Genomic DNA, 22,474 nt, shown 5'->3' on the forward strand with positions numbered 1-22,474 from the left:
AGCATTACTTGGTAATCATTCGAATGAGATTAATTGCAACAGGATATAGAATGTGCTCTACTTTAGACAAACTGCAATACAGATCATTGATTTTGCAAAAAAGGATTTATGATGTGTTAATATAGTTGGTTTTTCGTGACCAAAATGTAAACCTATCATGTAAACTTAAAAAATAGGAAGTGTAAAAGAACAACCCCCCCTTTAAGTACATGTATGTCAACCCCCTCAAAACAATATTTATGATGGGATATTATTCCATGTGTACATGTAGTATTGATTTTCTAATGAATACATGCAGAGAGCTCTATTGTTTATCTCCTGTATATACATGTATCTGAGTGAAAGCCATTTTTTGTTCCTCTTCCCCCCCCCCCCCCCCCCCCCCGGATCTGCCAAGTGCTGCTGATAGTGATGATTTTTATACTTCCTGGAGAAATAATTTTTTGGTATAAAAAGTGGACTTTCACCCAATATCCTAAAAAAATGGTTCACGATGAGTGTACCTCGAAAATCAATTTTGGTGTCAGATTATTCTTTTCCGGCTTTGATCTTCATAACTATGTATTTCAACACCTTTTCTTCAGTCGTAACCCATTCACATCCCAAGTATTTTTCATCCATAAAACGGGTCAGCATGTGGTAGTATATTATATGTGTGGCTCATGTAATCTCATTCTAATCCATGCTTTCTTGGTGTATAGTATATCATATCACACATTTTCCTATTATGCTGTTCTCTAACAATCTCCTATATTCACATTGTGTGTACAAGAATATAAAGTCATGTCGGTGCAAGAATGCCCTTAACAAAACACTTTCTTGCACTGCATTGGTGCAGAAATGCCCTTATGCAGTGCACTATTCTGTGCTGCCGAGAGTGTTTTTGCATTCATGTGATGCGCGGAAATGTGGTGTTAAGGGCTTTTTTCCCCTGACAAGACGATCCTCTCTTTCTGTTTAGTGTGGTAATTGACCTGGGGTCTTTTCTCTCCCTTTCTTTCTACATTGTATCTCTACATTTCATTTTTTTACTCTTAAAGTGTATTATGGCCACACAAGCTTCATGAACCCACCTGTAGTCAAGGCCAGTCATATCATTCTGAGACATCCTATTTACTCACTCTTTCTTCATCTATCGCCTGAGTCCAACTAACAGAGGTATGTTTTTCTCTCATCTTCATGTATGTGTAATCATCGTTTCTTTTCTTGTTATGTTTTTCCTATCATACTGCTTCACTTTCAAATGCCCATTGTACATGTACGGGTCTTTCTTCCTATTCATTTTTGTTATGGTGTCTCATGCTTTATGTTGGAGATGTACATTAACATATACCGTATCCTACACATGCAGTAGATCATCGTAGCTATTTTGATAGAAATGTTTGAATCTTCAATTTTGAGAGTTTTAATTATTTCCGTATTTAGTAGCTGAATGTGTAAATGATTACACGTACAGTATGTGTTTGCAAGGCATTAATTGCTTGAAGGAGATCTAGATTACACACACAAAAAAGTGTACATAAAAAGGGGCATTTATCACGTACAATAGAGTATACATGATATGTAATGTATGTTGGTGAAATGAACACTTAAGCTTATCCAGGTACAATAAAAGTGGAGAAAAGGTTGCTGTTGTATGCTCTTATTATTTAGCATCTGAAGGGGAATATGAGTTGAAGTAAAGTATTTAGTGGAGAAACCTTTTTTTATGAAATGAACCTATAATGACTTGATAAAAGACTTGCGTACATGTACATATATGAAGTGCCAAAGTATGAGGCTCATATTTTGGCACTTCATTAGTAAGTTCTGTGAGCAAAAAATATCTGTTAAAAACAAATTGAGTGCAGTAGATTAATATTTCAGATCCATTTCATTGAATGTAAATAGTTATAACATCTGCATATTAATAATCTTCAAGCAGTGCAACCAAAATAAACTGGAATAAAAACAAGGTTGACTTTCTATTTTCCAGTCCGTAAGTATATCATTTATAAGAAAATTTGAAGAGCTTTATTATGGAATGAACCCATACCCCCTTAGAGTTTCTTATACCAAGTGTTGGTCATTGCAACTTTTCTTTAGTAACCTTTGTAGATTGATTTGAAAAGTTGAGTTGTTAATCTCCTCATAAACATGATGGTATTTTCTCTTGTTCTCGTTTTGACAGTGGATTATGGCAACACAGAGTTTCGTGAATGAAATGCAGACCGTATCGGGTACCACTCAAGCACAGCAAGCACAGCACCAGCCTTCACAGACAACAATCATCGCAGCACAGCCAGCTTCCGCCCACTCTATTCAGCCCACCTCGCATACCATCCAGCCAAACCAACAGTTCTTGCAGTTAGCAAGTTAGTAAAACCATTTCATTGAACGCCAAGTCCACCCAAACAACAAGTTGATTTGAATAAAGCAAGATAACTCAAAACTGGAAGAATGCTGACTATTTTTTTAAAAGATAAATGGATGTAGAATATGAAAGTGCCAATATTTTCATTATTGCTTGTTTTCACAAAACAATTGCCTGTTTTAGGCTTTTCACAAGCAGTATGGAACAATGCCCAAACGTCCTTGAACCGTTTAACTGCATCATGAACAGTTAAATTATCATTGTTGTAAATTGCAGTGATTCTGTAAAGAATTTCTTTGTTATCAAATCTTCATGTTTAAAAATTGAAGATCTCATATTTCATATAATGAAATACAGAAGTAGTGAGTGTACAATGTTGTCAACTCTTTTGGATGTCACTTTTGGCTTTTCCCTTGTATTCTAAAATGAATTTCCTATTAGGATGGGTTTGGAATTTTAGGATATATTGAAGTAATTTGCATGCATAAATTTGTATTAGAAACATGTTGGATAGGGGGATACCTTACATTTCTCACTATACAATCCCTTGCTTCCAAAATTGATATTTCCATCAGGTAATGCATTTATTATTCCATTAAATTTTCAACGTACAGTTCGTCACTCTAACACTGGTTGCCATGGCAAGTGTATAACAATCATGTCCTTGTTTCTACAACCAACTTGGAAAGTCAGCTTGTGCTGTACCCAATGCCAACAAGAAAGTGTATTTCTTTGTCCTATGAAGTGATACCTAACAACTTGGAATTTATAGTAGTTTGATTCATATTCAAACATTATTCTCTTTGACTACCACTTGCTGTGATTAATGCATGTCCATTGGAATGTATTCATCACAACAAATGGTAGAAGAGTAGAGTGCTTTTCACTCTTACCTGATCATCCATACATATTTTTTTTTAATGGGTCTATAAAAAAAATAATGAACTTTTATATCTTTGTTTGGCCATTTGCTGTCTCTCTCCCTCTCTTTCTATCCCACTCATCCCCCTCTTTCTGTCTCACCATTTTCCATGTAGCAGAAGTGATGGACACGCCTAGTTCCGGCACCACGGTGACGTTGCAGACGACCCTCTCTGGCGCACAGGTCCAGCGGGCTAACCAGCCCGCTATTTATCAAGGCCAAGTGCAGTACGTACAGGGGCCTGATCACCGACACACCAATTCCATCTATGCTAACGGCGCTATGTGAGCTCATTAAAAAAGAGATCAATATAGATGTGTGATGAATCTTGTCTGCACTAGTTTTTTATTTTTTTCTTCCTCCAATTCTTCTCTCTGATTTTCAGTTTGCCCTCTTTTTTTACTCAAGCATTGCTAGAATGTGTGAATCTTACTTTTTATTTGTATTTTCATCTGTTACAATTTCTGCTCTTTATTTTTTTTTCCTGCCTTGCAATGCAGTGCACTTATAATTTCCTTTCTTTTTGAACCAAATTTTGTTTGTCATAACTCACATCACACACTTGAATCTTGAAATGAGCTCATACAGTGATTTTATGCTCTGCCCTATAATAATAATAAAAAAAAAATATTGAGCACTTACAATGGGGGTTCTGAATGTTCCATTTTCATCCTCACAGTTTAACAAATAAGCGTTATCTATAGTAATTTACACAAAGCATTACATGTAGATACCTTCATATTTTTCCTGAAATTAATTTTTCATATCAAATTCACATTTTTGTATGTTTTGTATTATTTTATCCAAATTGTAAGTTTTATAAGCTTAGTTTGATTAATACTCAGGATTAGAATAAAAAATACTGTTTTTTCGTACAAATTATGGGCCCATGTTATTTTTAATTTGCAATAATTTTATTGGGAAATGCTTGTATTCATATAAAGTTGTAGAGCTATTCAAGTCCATTTGCACCCATCTGTTATGTGTTTAATCTGCTATCATACTAACTTGCATGATGTGTAATATTAGTGTGCATGTGCATGTCTCACTGTCGTGGAATGTAATCCAAGATTGTGATAATGATATACTAGAAAAACATTATTTTTATACATCAGTGTTCAAATAAGATTCACCTATTGCCAATTTCCTTACTCGTGAAAAATCTTTAAATCATGCCAACTTTCCAGAACTTGGATAGAAAGTTAATGTTACCATTTTTAGAACTGCATTTTATTAGACATTATCATTTTGGCATTTACATGTACCTGTTTTATAAATTTAATTTTTGATTAGATCATGTTGATGAAATATTGCCAAAATATTCCACCCATTTTCTCTTTAGCACAATCATGCACATGTACACTACAGTATTGATAATTTGTGTTTTAATGTTTTGTTCATCCATATAATAATCATACTTTCTTTGTTTTCATGTCATTAATTAAAATGTATATAAAGCATCCAAACTAATTGAATCAAACAAAGCCTTCCCTTTAACGTAATTGTTTCAAATTTAAATGTTCTTATGTCTAGATATGGAAAACAGGAGGGGTGAAAGTGAAATATTAAAACATTGCATTGTTATTTACAAAATAATTATGTTTGTAGGGAAAATAGTTGGCAGTATGTTTGTTTTATTTTATCTTTATATTTACATTTATGATGCAGTAGGAAAATATTCATGTTATGATATAATTTCCAAGCTTTATACAAAATGAAAAATTAATAAGCCATCAATGAGCTTGCAATGCATTGATCTATTCAGAGACTTGAATGCATGCCAACATGGTAGCATGTTTCTTTTTTCTTTGTGTTTTAGAGAAACTTTATTAAATTACCACTGTGATGTGTTACGGTCAGTTTTGCTTCAAGACGTTGAAAAAAGAATATGCATGATACTATTTTACATATGCCAGTTAGATATTAATCTATTTTTGTCTAACTGAATAGGATTAGTAATATTAGTTTGATAATTAAAGAGCATGAAGATATAGTAGATTCAATGTTGAATATGAATGAGATGACCAGCTTCTCCTTCTCGAGGAATGATTGCTTGAAAGAGTTATAAGAAGAATCTTAGTGTTCCCCTGGTGAATGCTTAATACTCCTAAGATCGCATGGGTGTGTTTCCTGTAACCATTCCGGTGATGGTATACTATTGACAAGGGTGTGATATATATAAGCCCGGGTTTATGGTGTAGGTGTTGTATTCGCAATAAAACTACTAAATAACTAATCCCGTGTGTCTTTCCTCCAACCATTTACACCTTCCCATGCTGCGTGCGTCCCCATCGCTCCATCCTCACCTTGCTGTCTTGTATCCTCTTGTGTCCTGTCATCTCATCACCTCGTGGGGGCGCTGTCTCTTATAAAATAACCATGTGTGGTGTGCTGTGTTCATACTACTCCAACTACCATCTCGCCACCAACTCTAAACAAAATGACGAAACAGGACCAACCCCTATCCTTACAGCGAAGCCGCAACCATGTACACGCAGGCTACCCCGGTGAGTTACTTCGGTCAGGGGTCCGTCTCGTCGGCCAACCTCCAGACGCTTGGAACGCAGAATACCGTCACGGGAGTGATGGGCGGGACGTTGGTCGGAGGTTCCGTCATTGGTGGCTCGGTTCTTGGAGGCTCCCAGCTCATTGCACAGCCAGGGAGGACGTACCTCGTGCAAGGCCACAGCATAGATGGTGACGGGCATCCCATAACACACACAACAAGGGCATCCCCAGCTACAGTGAGTTTCACCTTTGAGAAGTATTTCAGTGTACTTGAAGTAGCAGGGCGTGGAAGGATGTATTTAAAACAATACATGTACATCCCCTGACAAAGGTTGCCCTCATGTTTTTACATTAGTGCAGTAGAGGTGGGTTCAGGTAGATCAGGTTCGATTCCTGGCCAAAGTACGAATGTCCTTTGGTAAGACATTAATCTACGTATGCCTCGCTTGACTCGGGTGAGGTAGATGGGTTTGGAATGAAATCCTTTAAATCATGTATTTTTTTTAAAAGGCTTGCCAGGCCAAAGCAAGGATAACGCCATCGAAAGTCTTCAGGAAGCGTATAGGAGATATATGATAATGTAACATGTGGCCTGACTTGTATTACATGTACTAGAATTGCTGCGGCATGGCCTTGTGCATGTCTCTATGCACAGTGAGCAGTACTCTCTCTATTTCTTCTCTTTTCTTTTCACCGTTTACCTACCTACCTCACTGGCTCAACAGGTTCAATGGCTCCTAGATAACTACGAGACGGCGGAAGGTGTAAGTCTACCCCGTAGCACCCTGTACAATCACTACCTGAGGCATTGCCAGGAACACAAGTTAGATCCAGTGAATGCTGCATCGTTTGGTAAACTCATCAGATCGGTATTCCTGGGACTCAGAACGAGGAGATTAGGTACAAGGTGAGTGTGTGTCTGATCCTGGTGGTCATATGTGTCCGAGTGAGAATTCTTGATATTAGTATGACAGTTACGTTTTCCAGAAGTAAGCATTCAAGGAGAGTCAGGGATTTGTCAAAATTCTTTTGAAAATTCTGGAAAATTTGATATTAAAGATATTTTTCACTTAACTCTCAAATTATCTGTGTATTTATTTGTCTAGCATTCATTACACTCAACTGACAAATTATGGAAAGTGATGTGGTTTTCTTTTTCTTCTGCACTGGAAAGTCAAGGAAAGACAAAATTATGTGAACATTTTATGAAGCCTTATTCAGGAATACATGATGAAACAAATAATCAGAAACTTACAAAGTGTATCTCATCAAAAATGAGCATAATTAAATTGTAATTGATGAGGAATTGACTGTATAGTTGTGTAGATTTTGATAACAACGTGTGTGATTTTCGTCTTGAATACACCGTCGACTGCCGAGATCTTGGGTAGTAGGGGGTGGGGCAGGCCCTGTTTAAGTAACATAGGGTAGCGTTATGTATTATGTTTTAAGTCGATACTCTCCTTGTTTTAGACTAATTTCTTTATCATGTGTCATTACAATCCACCTTTAATAGCACAATTTTTCTCTTTTTTTTCCAGGGGGAATTCAAAGTACCATTACTATGGAATCCGTATCAAGAGCACGTCCTCGTTAAATCAGTTCCAAGATGATACTGGTCACACAGCCATGAGACAACAGCCCATCAACTCAGCAAAAAGGTAATTGATTGTTCTTAATGACACTCAGCAATTTAAGTCAATGAAAATCTGAAAGCAATTGTTGATACACTTTTTTTTCATTTGATTTTTCTCTTGAATTTGAAGGAATGTTAAGAGAAAAAAAGAATCATCATAAACCAGGGGGCCGTTTCATAAAGCAGTTCGTAGAGTGACTTTTAGAATGACTGGTATTCCTTTCTTGTGGTAAATGATATTCGCCATTAAATGTTCTTTGGTGATTATTTAGCGCGTGAGAAAGGTTCACCAGTCGTTCTTAGAATTGCTCTTAACTTACAAACAGCTCTTTGAAACGCCCACCAGGTATTCAACCAAGGAACCAAGGTGGATTTTCACAAAGATTTAAGAAATTCCCAATTGCATGCACTATATAAAATAACACCGCAATGGTCAGATTATGCTCAGAGGATGCACTATTGCATATTTATCAGTGAAGTCATGGGTCATATATCATGCACACAGTGGCATTTATTCATGACTCGAAAGCCTGGCGCACACGCTCTAAACAATCTGTTGTGATCCGATTTTCAAAGAAATTGTAATAGTGGTATGAATTATAAAATCAAATTCTAGTCTGTTTCAAGCCTCCCTGTTGGAGGTTTATAAAGCGAACTAAATTCCAAATCGTAATGATGCCACAGTGACTGTCGGAATGGACTTCTACCACAAAGCTTGCAGCAAAGCAGAATTTTTATTTAAGGAACTTTTTATATTTAATGTGAAATATGATTTGCTCATTAATTGCATCTTAGTTGGATTTGTGTAAAGTGTGTTTGGATTGAGTACAACTTATCTCCCTTTGTAACGACCCCCCCATGGTTTATGATTTGCTGATTATTTCAGTTATGACCGGCTTATGTGTAACATCCTTTTAAAATTATACTTCTTACAATGCAGGTTCAAGCCTTCCCCCATGGGTGGCAAACCGGAGGACGGTAGCCCCAACGCCGGAGGGACCGGGGGCAACTCCGGTGACCATGTGCCATCACAAACCCAGCAGCACCAGCAGTTCTTGGGCGACTCCACGCAGGTGCTCCCGGACTTCAAGGAGCTTATCGTGGCTACGGATCTCTTGCCCGATGGTTTGGATGGAGAAGATGTCGATGTCTTTCAGTCTTTATATCGTGAACATTGTGAGGTAAGCAGTACCAGGGGGTTACATTCATGTGGTCTACAAGCAGTTGGTCTACTTTACACGTACAAAATGGGCTAAACCCAGTTGGTCTACTATCAATTTGGTCTTATTGCCGTTTATTTGATACTATTAATATTTTCCTTTAGAAAATTAAAACAAATTTACACTCATAGCATCAAGGTTCTGAAAGGATTTATTTTAATGTTCCCTTCCTCTTATCCCAATCTCCTAAAAAAAAATAAAGAAAATGTAGTGAAAAATATATTTCTTTAGTTTTACTTCCTTTTTGGGGAAAAAAAATTTCAAGTTCAAGTTCAACTTTATTCAATTCCAATATTAAAAACATTTTATAACAACACATTGGATAAAAAATGCAATTCAAGATAAAATAAAGTATATGAATGGTATGTACATGCATATTAAATAGAAAAGTATTGAAATTAGGTATAGCTGTAAAAGACCGTAAAGGTCTTGTCAAGACAGCTCCCTTACTTGCATAAGATTTGATCAATTAATAAAAGCGGAGAACAAATTCAGTAAATATTCAGTAAATAAAAATGAATTGCGTCTTGCACCAAGACTAACCCAGAACAAACATACATGAAAAGGGTAGGAGAGAATGAAAAGCAGAGGGGGGGGGGGGATTGAAAGGAAAGAAGACAAACATCATTTAAACTTCAACGAGAGTCACGTTTGATCAAATATAGCTTTACATTGTGCTTAAATCTGTTATAAAATGAAATAGAGGTTATAAATGTAGGGAGTGAATTCCAGATTGTAGGAGCATGATGCCTACATGAATAAAAAGTAAATTCTGTATTCACATTCCATCTGTGGTATTGATTCCTGTTTCTAGTATTATAAGTATGAATTAAACTGTTCTTTACAAACATATCCGATATGTATTTAGGAAGTTGAGTGTTTACATGTTTAAATATGAGAATTGCACACATATAGTCATTTAACTGGTATACATCTAATATATTGAGTTGTTTAAATAGTGGGCTAGAATGGGCTTGATAATGAGAAAGTGTAATTATTCTGACAACCCTCTTTTGCAGGAGGTATAAAGATTTGAGTTTGGTTGGATGAGTTCTTTAATGAGTTCTTTAAAGAAGATGAATACTGCACTTCATTCAGTGCTTAGTTTGAGAAACACTTATCGTTTATGTAAAATCTCTGTTCCTTTTCAGTCAATACTTGACGTTGTAGTTAACCTACAATTCCCGCTTATCGAACAGCTGTGGCATACATTCTGGAGGTGTCCGCTGCCAGATACAGTGTTGTAAGTTGATTTTGTTTTCTCTTTCCTAAAGTACAGAAAAATAATTCATCCTAAGAACATCCATTTTCATTTGAATCATATATATTGATATTGGTATAAATTTTGCCAATGTAGATAATACAATTCTCTATATTTTTTATTAGTTTGATGGAAAATATAATAAAGAAAAGATGAGTTGTAAGTTTGAATGAGGAGTCTGCTAAATTGACAGATCCAGCGTATACACAGTAAATAATTGATTTATGGAAAAATGGGTGACACGAAATTTGCTCCGGCGACAATTGCTCTGGGCTTTATTTTGGCTAAGGTATAGGGTTAGGGTTTTATGTAAGGTTTAGTGGTTTAGGATAGGGTATAGTTTTAAGTATTGAAGTTGGTAATTCGGTTAGTGTGTGGAATCCACAGCATAGCAATTGTCGCTGGAGCAAATGTCATGGGACCGGAAAATGACCTTTATTTATGATCCAAAATCATGGGTTGTGTAACTATCCATGGCTTGCATTTGAAAGGAAAACAACTTCAGAAAGTCATTTCTTTTTCCTCATCCATTCATTCTTCACAGAGATGAAGAGCAAGAGAAGCAGCTATCGAAAGAGAAACTCTTTGCCCTGTGTAAACTCGTACCGATCCAGACCTACATCAAACACTACGATCATATCCTATACCAAGGCCTAGTTGAGGTCTTAATTCCAGATGTCCTTAGACCTATCCCCAGTAAGTATCTGTGTAATGTTCATGATTTCTATTTCAGATATCTATTTCAAACAATGGAATATGGATTTTCAAGATGTTCTTTCAATTATATGATATTTTCTACAAAATTTACAGACTCCGTAATCATTTTTTTTTTACAGTAGCAGAATATGTCTTCTCACACAAATTTTTTTTTACTGCTACCGCATCTACAATCAAGTACTGTAATTAGATATCAAGATTTGAAACAATTTGAGTTTCTTTAAGTTTTTGTCAGGGCCATCTGAAAAAGATTTCCATGAAAAGCACAAGTAGGCCTCTCGGTGACTGCCCAAGACAGATTTGTTGGGACCCCAGAAATTGGTTTGACCAGGTTGAACTTAAACCTAGAAGAATTAAACAAAACATGCTTTTATAATGAGGTCGGAAAAATTGCCTTGACTGTGCCAAATGTTCCACTTTGATTGAATATGCTGACTTAACCATAAGGACTGGGGGGACATGATGGCCACCCTCAACGCTTCGTGGATATTTCTGAAACGCAAAAAGATAAGTGCCGCAAAACTTGACTTTTTTCTCTGAAGCCTCGTGCAACTTTTGAGACCAAATTCGCGACATACGGGTATAGCATTGCGACGCCACATGACAATGTCTCGTGACATCTTACATGCACCGACTTCAGAAGACTGATTTGTTTTGAGGGGGGAAAACTACATTGAAGCAAAGATTCTTACCGCTGAATATATCCTTTCAGTTTGTTTTATTTTGCTCTCATTCTAGACTCATCTTCCCATGCTGTCATGTTTGTACCTTTCCACACAATTACCATTTGAGAGAGAATCAAGAATCAGTTTTAATCCAATGAATGTTTTCTTCCATTTTTCAGGTGCCTTGACTCAAGCTATCAGGAATTTTGCAAAGAGCTTAGAGGGCTGGCTAAGGAATAGCATGTCCAACTGTCCTCCAGAAATGCTCAGTCTAAAGGTAACAGCAATCAATATATCGTCGTGCCGGTGCAAGAATGCCCTTAGCCAAACATCTTCATCAGTGCAGAAATGCCAATTTGCAATGCACTTATGCGTGCTGCTAAGGGTGTTTTGCTCGTAAGTGATGTGCATAAGTGTGGTGTTAGTGGCCTTCTTGCAGCGACACAACAATATTTTCCTTTAAAAGATGAAATTTCTGACAAGAGGAGTATGTTGCTAAAGGAAGTGAGTTTATAAGATACTTGATAAAATAGCCAACTTATATTTGACCAGTTTATAGCTTGCTCATTTGTAAATTGCCAATATGTCTTTGTGGCTTCCGATTGTGTAATTTAAGTTTGCCTGAAATGCACTGAAGATCAGAGTGCTCCATGAAATGAGTGTGAACTGTGGAATAATTTTAGTTAATGAGCGGCACTAATTAACTAAAATTAATGTTTTTTGTGACAAATAATGAAATCAAGCATCCAAATATGTAACATTGAGTCATTGGAATGTGTACATGTGTACATATACATTGTAACTGGTAATACAGTGAACTCTGCTCCTGTGGAATGAATTGTGACTTAATTCCTTTAACCCCTTCCCTGAACCCCCCCCCCTTGAAATGGATAAATAAATAGCTTAAAATGAAAATGGGGAAAAATGATAAAACAGACATTAAAAAATAGATAATAACTAAAAAACAAATGAATCAAATAAACAAAGTACAAACTCACATGCACAGAGAAAGGGAAGGGTTCAAAGGTGATGATGATACCTTGTTCCAACTATGTTTAGATTAGCCTGTCTACTCTTATGCTACCAGTGCAGAGCTGCCAAGTAGTACGATTTTTCCGTATTTAGTACGTTTTTGCAACCAAAATACGGCAGTACGTTTTTTCTTTTAAAAATACGTTTTTTGTATTTTAAAAAAAAATCATCTCTATATGTCTCTATTTCATAAAACGTACACAAATATGGTTATTAGATCAATGTAATTTCAGGTAACTTGTTTTTTTTTCAATCATTTTGTAAAAACCAGGGTGAGATATACACAAGTTTCAATGTTTTTTTTTTTTCATCTGCAAGAGCAGTGCACATTTTAGCTTGCATGTAGCCTGAGCGCCGTGATGGGCGAGTGCGCCAAGCATTCTATTATGAAATACACTTTTTTTGGGAAAAATACAAAATATTTATCTCACACGGTAAAAATACTGATTTTTTTGTCAAAATACTGATTTTGGGGGATAAGAATACTGAAAATGCAAAATACAACTTGGCAGCTCTGCCAGTGGCCCAAAAGACAAAGCTTAGCTGTCAATGCAAGACATTTTTGTAATGATTGATTGCATTGACTACAATGTGCAATTAATTGTGAAAAATCAAGCGTACGATTAATCTTTAATCTTTGTGTTACGGGGCCCAGTTGGTATTAGATATTTCATTCTTCCCTCCTACATCACTGCAGGCTGGAGCGGTAACAGCCTTTGCCCAGACTCTTCGTAGGTATACCTCCCTCAACCATTTGGCCCAGGCTGCCAGGGCCGTCCTGCAGAACACGTCCCAGATAAACCAGATGCTCAGTGATCTTAACAGGGTAGACTTTGCTAATGTACAGGTAAGGAGAATTCGAGGCCGTATTTCATTAAAGACAAAAGAATGCAGTTGCGGTAGACACTTGTTTCATGAGAAAGTCTGTAAAACAAATCTTAATGTCACGATACCAATGTAAATCTAGATCTGATACAGTTACATTAACTGAACTTTGTGAAATTATGAAATCTTATCTGAAAAACAATCATGTTGAAGATCGATAACACAGATAAGCACATGAGGGACAGTCTATTATTATTGCCTGGAAAAGACCCAACATTTTGCTGGAACACCATGATCATATTGCTAATTTCTCAGCAATTTTGCAATTTCATGACAATCCTTTGGCACATATTTTATATGAATTTAGCAATGCTGACACTTGGGTAGCCATTAGTTTCTGGACAAATTCATTTTGAAATCATCGTCACAACTGGCATTTATCTTTAAACTTGTTGTTAATTGAAAGATGCAACCTCCTGTTATGTGCTACTGAAAGAAAGGAAATCGATTGGCTGACTTCAAATGTACTATGATAATGTAGCTTTCGTTAGAAATAGCAAGTACCTGCTGGCTTCAGGTGTGTACCTAAACTGTTTAGTGGAGGAGGGTTGGGTTAGGTCAGTTTGTGCCTCCCCCCAAGAAATTTGTATTGTGCAGTATTGTTTCTCTCAAACAAGGTGACATAAATGGGGACCTGGCAGGAATTAAGAAGTAATGAGCGCTACATAAGCAAGTATACTTGTATGTTCTTGATTGAAAATGTTGATGCTGTCATCAAGTGAGCTCAGTAATACATTTTTTTTTAATATCATTTTTATTTTTATTGTTCTCTTTATTGTTATTATTATTATTATTAGGTGGTCTGTCTCTGACAGATCCCCTCTTAATTTCGTCAGAATTTTCTTTGTTTTTATTTTTTTCATTTTTATTTATTTTTAATGGCTATATATTTGTCGCCAAGATATCTCGAATTTGACCGTGTCAATTTCATTGAATTTCATGTCATCTATAGGATCTGTCATGGACATGTCAGAATAAGCTTTTCAAGGTCATCAGGTCATGATGACGTCATCTAGACGCCATTTTGTAAAATCACATTATCAATCATATTTCCATTATCAATTATCAAAAATCAATCAAATTTACATCACATCAAATTCAGGTCAAGGGTCATCAGGTCATGTCATCAAAGGTCACCTGGAGCTCACGACGCGCGCGTCAAAATGTTAAAATGCTCAAAATCACTTTTTGACCAAAGTAGAGTACGTTTCCGGTCATTCTAAGCATTTCAAAAATTTGCGCGAGTAACGCCTTAACGCAACGCAGAAACACCGTTTTTTTTTATATCATTGCATTGATAATATAATTTTGAGCAATTTGATACCTTGATCAACCTTCTACGACCATTAATAACGAAATTAACACCCGTTAAAGTTTGCATCACATGTGTGCGCGCGCTCTCACTATAGGCCATATATGGGCAAAAACATGCCTATAGAAAATCCGCTGTAGCTCTTCAGAACGAACAGGGACCCCCCAATTTTTTTTCATATTTTGATAGAGTATGAATTAGAGATATAATTTCATGTCTCATTTGACCCTCAATTATATAATGACGTCATCAAAATGGCGTCGGAAGTCAAAATATCAATTTTGCGTGTTATGATGTCATAATAATTATGCAAATTTGGCTCTAACTCTGTGAATATTGATCAATTTTCACCCAATTTTGGATATGTTGTAGCTTAGGTCTTACTCTTTCTGAGTTATTGCCTTCATTTTAATAAACGGATCATCCTGATAAATTGCAAATAATAAAGGCATGTCATTATTACTCATTTTGCGTGTAATCTCTATGGGACATGACTTTTTCTCAAAACTAGATTCTACATTCCTCTATTTCGTGAGCCATATCTCCAATTTTTCTTGTCAGTTATCCCTGAGCTTTTAGTATGTTGTTGCTGAAATTCTAAGCTTTGGGAGTGTTGCCTTTATTTTTCGATCAGATGCTGGGATCATGCCCGTATTTCACTTGCAAAATTGGATTTGAGATTCTCGTATTTTGCATACGTGTAAAGTCTATGGGAAATATTGGGCGTCAGACTTGCATCTCAATCAATCATGCGGGCAGGGGTTCGAGTCCGAGGGTGAACATGATTTTTTTTTTTTACTATCTTGCGCACGATCAATTATAAGAATTCTACTAAATAATAGTTAAAATATTGCAAAATAAAACAGATTATAATTACTTTTTTCATATTATATCTATCTAATCATATCTGTCTATCTATCTGCTATCTATGTTATCAATCTATCTATCTTTCTATCTATCTATCTGTCTGTCTATCTATCTACCTACATGACATATCTGTCTATCTATCTCTCTGTCTAATATATATCTATCTGTTTGAATATGTCTCTCTCTCTCTCACTCTATCCATATATCTGTCTGTCTGTCTATCTACCTACATTGTATATCTGTCTATCTATCTATCTCTCTCTGTCTAATATATATATACATCTATCTGTTTAAATATGTCTATCTATCTACCCATCTATTTGCCTGTCTCTATCTATCTCTCTATCTATATATATGTATGTCTGTCTGGCTATCTATCTATCTATTTCTCTAATATATATCTATCTGTTTGAATATGTCTATCTTTCTATATCAATCTATTTGTCTGTCTGTCTCTATCTATCTATCTATATGTCTGTCTGTCTATCTATGTTTTATTAATATAACCACATATCATTTATCTCTCCATCCATCCATCCATCTATATATATAATTATCTATCTTGTATGTATCTGTTTGAATATGTATGTCTGACGATTGTCATCACCACATTAATAATCACATTTAGCAATGGTCAAAATTTATTCCTATGATGTCTATGATCAAGATTATCAATCATATCTAAATGATTTATTTCATACATTAGCCGACACTGAATGAAAAATCATGACAGACCACCTAATTCGTCCTCATGACGAATTAAAATCTAGTTATTGTTATTGTTTTGTTTTTTTGTTATTATTATTTCTTTTACTATTATTTTTTATCATTATTGATTTATTATTAACTGCAGGAACAAGCTTCATGGGTATGCCAGTGTGACGATTCGGTAGTCCAGCAGTTGGAGCAGGACTTCAAGAGGACGTTACAGCAGCAGAACTCCCTGGAGCAGTGGGCAGCGTGGCTGAAGGGTGTGGTCACCCAGGTGCTGGAACCCCATGAAGGCTCACCGTACTTCGCCAAGGCAGCACGTCAATTTCTTCTCAAGTGGTCTTTCTACAGGTAACGAAAAAGAAGACAGATATTTGCATTTAGAGTGGAAACACATGGAATGCATGCTGCCTTGAGATGCAATAGGGAGCATGTGAAAAAGTAGTATAAGTTGTATATTCTGTACAGAGCTATTTGTGACTGTCATTCAATAGTATACTGATGCCAATGAAGTACTGTGATGTCTTGACTTATAATCTCCTTGCTGATTTTTTGTTCTTGCTTGCTTACGCTTTTGCCCAGAAGTAAAGTACACTGACACAAGGTGAAATATAAAAGAAATTCAATTACTCAATTTTTGTTGATTGGTGACTATTTTGTTCTTGCCTTTTCAAGGCAGTGTAAAGGAAATGGCATTACTTTTCAAAGAGATTGTTTTGTTCTGTTGATTAATATTCTATTGAATAATTGATTGAAATGAGGCAAAGGAACGTATAAAGGCCTGCCTTTATTTAAAAAAAATGTTGATAAAATTTATTTTTAGAAGGGGGGGGGTGGAGGGAGAGGACTATGGTTTTACATTTTTAAATAACAACCCTCAATGCTCAATTTACTCTTTAAAAGAATGTTCAATTACTAAAATGATAGCTCATTTGATAATAGAACCTTTGCAAAATTACAAGTAAGAAATATGTAAGCAAAAGCATATGGTAATTAATTTCCTTTAGTAACAACAGATGATACATGTCCTTTTTGGTCAACCATACTACTTCCTGTCAGAACGTTGTACACGAATGCAATTTATTATTTTTTTATTCATCATTGCAGCTCAATGGTGATCCGTGACCTGACATTGCGTAGTGCAGCCAGCTTTGGATCCTTCCATTTGATACGGCTTCTCTATGACGAATACATGTTCTATCTTATCGAGCACAAAGTGGCCTCGGCGACGGGAGAAACGCCTATCGCTGTCATGGGTAAGTATCTTGACAGTAATTACAATGGGAGCTGCTGATTAACATACAATGATGATAGTTTAAAGACACAGTTTATTATTTGATAAGTGAACAGAATTTCTTGATGAACTGACCGAAAAAAATATTGTAGGAAAAATGTCTTTTACAGTCGATGTTGCCTGGTGAGAAGTTAATAAACTAACTGTAATTAGTTTCTTGACATATATGTCTCCCTTAGTTTATAATATTTATAATACTTTTGAGGATAGATATTAAAGTGCACATATCGGTAGTCTGAAGCTATTCTCCCTGTTATTCTTAAATCCCCCGATCAAATGGATTGGGATGTGATAAAGACCTCAGCAGTCGACTTCATGGTCCCAATGAAAAACAGCATGCACATTGCCCAAGATATAACGTACAAGACAGAATTTTTTTTTTTCCACCCAAAACAGTGTTTTCTAGTTTATTCTTATTATGCAATTTTGTGTGAAATCTGATTTTTGGGGGCTATCAATCACTAAACAGTGATTCAGGCTAATTTTTTTTTATCTCGATACTCTTTTATTGTTGGGGTTTCAAATTTAATTTCTTGTGTCTTTGTAGATAAAGTTGACAGTAGAGGGGAGAGGATATCAATGAGTTCAGACAGCATCACAGAGAACGGCGATGGCATCGACATTAAGAAGAGCCCGTCATCAACAACTGTCAATTCTACCATCACTCTTGCTACGGGCAGCAATGGCAGCTCAAAATGAAATGTACAAATTGTAATCGACGTTGTTTCTGTTCTTGTGTGTATATATCTACGGAATAATGAAATCATCCATGACAATCATCATTTTCTTCTGTGAGATATTGTGAGGAGAGTGAGCGATGTGAGCACTTGATTGACGTCCAGGGGAGCGTTTATGAAGCGCACTGTCCGTAATTTTCACCAACAAATTTGCTCTGAGCCGATCAGATGAAAGGATTTCTGTAGCTTATAACAAATAGCCACTTCGATTATATTACAAGCAATGGGCTTATTTTTCTCTGTAATATGGTTCACAATAGGAGTACTTTGGAGGGTTTTAGAAGAATACTATGCCATATGAGCCTGTAAGATTCTGAGTTCCTAGGCTAAGCTTATCTTGTTAGAAGATTGGCCAAAGTAGTTTCTAAGTTATTATGACAGATTTAGCAAGCACCAGGGTTTTGTGAAATATACAAAAATATTTTGTTATTCTCAAATATTTGTTTCATCAATTCTATAGGAACCATTGTTTTGTTGGTATATGGCACGTCATACACCGGGGAGCATTTCATTAGCAGTTTTCATCCTGTGAGGTGTCAGCTTTGCTTGATTCTGATTGGCTGAGAAGCACTGTAACTATGGAACCTGTCGGTTAAAACATACTTTGATGAAATATCTGACAAGATTTTTCATGAAATGCTCCCTAGGGGAGTGTTTCACAAAGCATCTTGACTGATTTTCACTGACAAATTTATTCTGAGCCAATCAGATGCAAGAATTTCAGTAGCCTAAAACAATGGTCAATGAAATTTTGTTTCATGAAATACACCCTAGTATGTTTAAATCAGAGGAGAATGTTTTATGTGGACAAGAAAATGTTACAAACCACCGATGAAATGAAACGTGTGTTGTAGAATAGGATTTAGCAATTATATATAGTTTTCATCAACATTTAAGAGAGAAATATTTGTATTTTTAGATTCGTGTAATGAATTCTGCTTATTTGGAACATGGAAATTGACAAGTGGAAATATTTCAGAATAAAGTAAGGATATAGGGTCAATGAAATGCCGAGTTTTGTATCGCAGATCAAATTAAAATTGAATTTAGTTCGGTCGTTACTACAGATTTCATGAAGACATAACCTAATACAATCATGCTAGTGTGTGATAATAATGACCTAATTGCGCTGATAGATTGTAGAAATAATGTCAAATACACATTTGGGATTTAGACAAAGTTACTTTGAAATCAATCATTTTTTTCTTCAGTGCAATATCAGACCAGGGAGGGGAATGGGTCTGAATTGAATGTCTGGTATGCACAACAACAATTTAAAGGTAGAGGCACATTCTTTTTTGCATCATTAGATTCTGTTATGTTCACTAGGTTTGTTTAAGACTTATTTAATGTTAAGGTATAAACTTTGCCTTTTTTTAAGTTAGCAATATTTTTCTTTGGATACTGGTGAAAATGTGTAACGAAATAGCGAACTAGAAAAATAAAATAATGTTAATGATGGCAATGAAATTTCTATTCTATGCACTGTCCATTTTTTTTTTAAAGTCATGTTAGCCAAATTCTGATACATTAAATTTATTTAAAGTGTAAAATAGAGTGTACATGTACATGTAGATACGCTCTTGACAGTGAGATAAATTTATGTATATAAATACGGGAAAAAGCAGCAGTCCTTTTCTACTTTAATTACCTGGTGAAATTTTTGTTACAATTTGTTATTAGATGTACAAGTAGAATGTTTGCCTTTTTTTACGAACTAATGTACAAGTGTGTAGTTGAGATGGGTTGTTCTTAATTCGTAAGTGTTTTGCTTTAGTGCAGTTTCGTAGCATTTGTAAGAGAAGTAGTTCTTTGCCACTCTTCGCCTTCCTACAGTGTACGCTGTTAGTATACTTGTACAGGTGCCTAAAAATCTGAGAATTTTTCTAGCTATCTGTCAAAATGTCTTTCCCAGAATTCTGACCTGTTTATCTACGACACTGAAGAATTTAGTGAATACATGTACCTTTTTTGTTTGTATTGTTTGATGTTTCTTTTTGTACGTTTTGTTGTATGACATGTGCCGTTAACATTCCATTTAGAATTTTTTCTTTATTAATATCATATTCGCTTGCTGTATTATCATGATATGTCTAGATTGAAATCTTTAAAGAATTTTTTTTAATAGTGTGGTTGAAATGATATTGCCATATTGAAATAATTAGTATTTCATATTGCTGTGTGAGTATCTAGTTTGCAGCTATATATTCATTGTGGTTAATTGTATGATTTGTGTGTCCATGTAGTTTATCCCTCCAGGAATGGCTTGTTGTAATTCCAGTTAAAGTCATATAATCATTATTCAAGATTATAAAATTCAGTAATATGCTTTTGTTGATAATATTTATATCAGGCTAGAAAACATAATGAATATGATTTTTACTGAAAATGTATGACTTCTCTAATGTTTCTTCCAGATTCCATGTAACAAGATGAGCTTATACCAATGGTATTAACTAATCCATGTATGGTCTAGACCCAGTATTCGCACAAATTGTGTAATTCCCTTAACTTTTGAAGAATGCAGTAATTTGTAATGAAGGGAGCATGTTATTTGATTACAATGGAAAAGAGAAAAGATAAATGTGTAGTTTTAGTAATGTTACTTAGTTTTATTCGCACCATGGAGTGGATTTGAAAGTTACAACTCAAGCCCTGGGATTAGCCATGATTCTGTTAAGGGTTCTTTTTAGTCTTACCTTGTTGCACATGAAAAAAAAGGCTCAGGTATTACTACATGTAGTTTCCATGTTGAACAGGATTTTAGTTGTTCATTGTCAAAATGCGTATTTTTCCATTTTGTAGAATGTAAAATATTATTTAACTTCATATGATTTGCTTAAGTTAAATGCATATGTAGAGATGTTAATGCAGTTGTTGAATGGTTTAAAAATATCAATATTTTAGAACTGAATAGTAAGTAAAATTAGTTTGTTCTTGTGTAAAAGAATGATGATTAATGCATGTTGGATTGCTATGTTTTTCATGCCTATATCCCCGCCAAAGGGGGTTTTACAGGCTTGTCTCATGCATGGTTTTATGTAATATTTTCCTTAATTTGTATATTTATTGTTTTGATTTGTAACATATTGAAAATGGTAAATTCTAGACAAATTTTTACATCATCTTTCCTGTAAATCTTTGTGTACAGCGACATATCTGGAATCAAATTTTGATTGCACTATATTTGTAAAGACACTATTTTGTGAAGTTTGTTTGATGTGCATATTTATCAGATTTTTTCTAATTCTCTATTGTCTTAAATGAAAGATGTTGATAAAGTTTAGATTTGAAATGTTTTAGAAATATTAGATATTGATTTTACAGATATTTGTAATCACACACATTTTTGTAATGAAAAAGGAAGAAAATATGGCATTAGTTCACAGCATGTTAAAAGCCCTATTTGCATTCTTCACAAGTTGCAAAATTATCTTGATAGTAATAATTTATTCCTCGATAAAAATATCTTTGCAATGTATATGATTCATATAAGATTTCATATTTGATGATGTCACCAAGAAGAAATACTTGGTCTACTGATAACCTAACACTAAAATATATCATATGACGTAATTCTGTTAAGTTTTGTATAAGTATGATCTGATCTCAAATTTGAATGCATAGATTGATTTTAAAATGCATTTTTGCAAGATCTTATGGATAGTAAAAATAAGGTAGCAAATTTTATTTGTTTGCCTTACTTATGTGAATTCTTAAATGAAAAGAGAAAGATTTGAGGATATTTTGGAAAACCTATTTCAGTTGACCTCTTTATGATAATTTGTATGTTTCGGACAAAATCACATGTTTTGCATATTTCTCATTTCAAATACTAGTATACTAGCAAAAGTTTTTCCCAACATGGAAATTAATTCAAGGTTGGAAGAATAAAAAAAATCTTTCTTTTACTCAGGCTTTTTGGAATTTTTCATGAGAGGAAACACTTGATGTGTCCATGCTAAATTTTTTATTTACTATCCATTTCATTTATCAGATTTTCGTGATACAAAATAATATAATACATGGATTTTATATTGATGTATTTGCATTTTATATTTTCTCTCTTAAGATTAAATTGTTCACACTCCCATTGGCCATTTTGAAAGTAAAATCACCAATTCAGGTCGAAATGTGAAGGCGTCCCTGTTGACCCCATTTATCCCAAAATGTTTTTTTTAATGTATATATTATTTTCCTTTTTAAGATATATGCATTGCGTTTGTGTTTGATATGTGCAGTGATCCAATTTACACAAAATCACTGTATTTCTGAGAAATAAAACAACACAAGCTCTAATACTTGAAGACTCTGCATTCTTATTTGTTTCAAATAATCTTTAAATTTTAGCAGT

At 34.9% G+C, this 22,474-nt stretch overlaps 1 protein-coding gene across 11 annotated transcripts; it reads left to right on the forward strand.

Moving 5' to 3' along the window:
* The first annotated feature begins 1,037 nt into the window (after window positions 1-1,037).
* Window positions 1,038-22,419, forward strand: LOC129270927 (transcription factor RFX3-like). Of its 11 annotated transcripts, none has more exons than XM_054908263.2 (14): window positions 1,038-1,158; window positions 2,171-2,354; window positions 3,391-3,559; window positions 5,728-6,019; window positions 6,500-6,690; window positions 7,325-7,444; window positions 8,360-8,600; window positions 9,791-9,882; window positions 10,445-10,596; window positions 11,462-11,559; window positions 13,012-13,161; window positions 16,232-16,440; window positions 17,197-17,345; window positions 17,931-22,419. In XM_054908263.2, the coding sequence occupies exons 2-14, from the start codon at window positions 2,177-2,179 to the stop codon at window positions 18,080-18,082; spliced, it is 2,193 nt and encodes a 730-aa protein (XP_054764238.1). In that variant the 5' UTR covers window positions 1,038-1,158; window positions 2,171-2,176; the 3' UTR covers window positions 18,083-22,419. The 11 variants fall into 11 exon arrangements, with proteins under 11 accessions (XP_054764238.1, XP_054764240.1, XP_054764241.1 ...); XM_054908265.2 differs by having other exon boundaries at window positions 6,509-6,690; XM_054908266.2 differs by having other exon boundaries at window positions 5,749-6,019.
* Window positions 22,420-22,474: the final 55 nt, after the last annotated feature.

Source organism: Lytechinus pictus, chromosome 11 (genome assembly GCF_037042905.1).
Source record: "Lytechinus pictus isolate F3 Inbred chromosome 11, Lp3.0, whole genome shotgun sequence".
NCBI classification, from domain to species: Eukaryota; Metazoa; Echinodermata; class Echinoidea; order Temnopleuroida; family Toxopneustidae; genus Lytechinus; species Lytechinus pictus.

Excerpts from the sequence above, each read along its gene's own strand:
- LOC129270927 (XM_054908263.2), top strand. The coding sequence starts at position 2,177 with ATGGCAACACAGAGTTTCGTGAATGAAATGCAGACCGTATCGGGTACC. Across the intron at positions 7,445-8,359 it reads CCCATCAACTCAGCAAAAAG|GTTCAAGCCTTCCCCCATGG; the intron begins GTAATTGATTGT and ends CTTACAATGCAG. Across the intron at positions 8,601-9,790 it reads TATATCGTGAACATTGTGAG|TCAATACTTGACGTTGTAGT; the intron begins GTAAGCAGTACC and ends GTTCCTTTTCAG.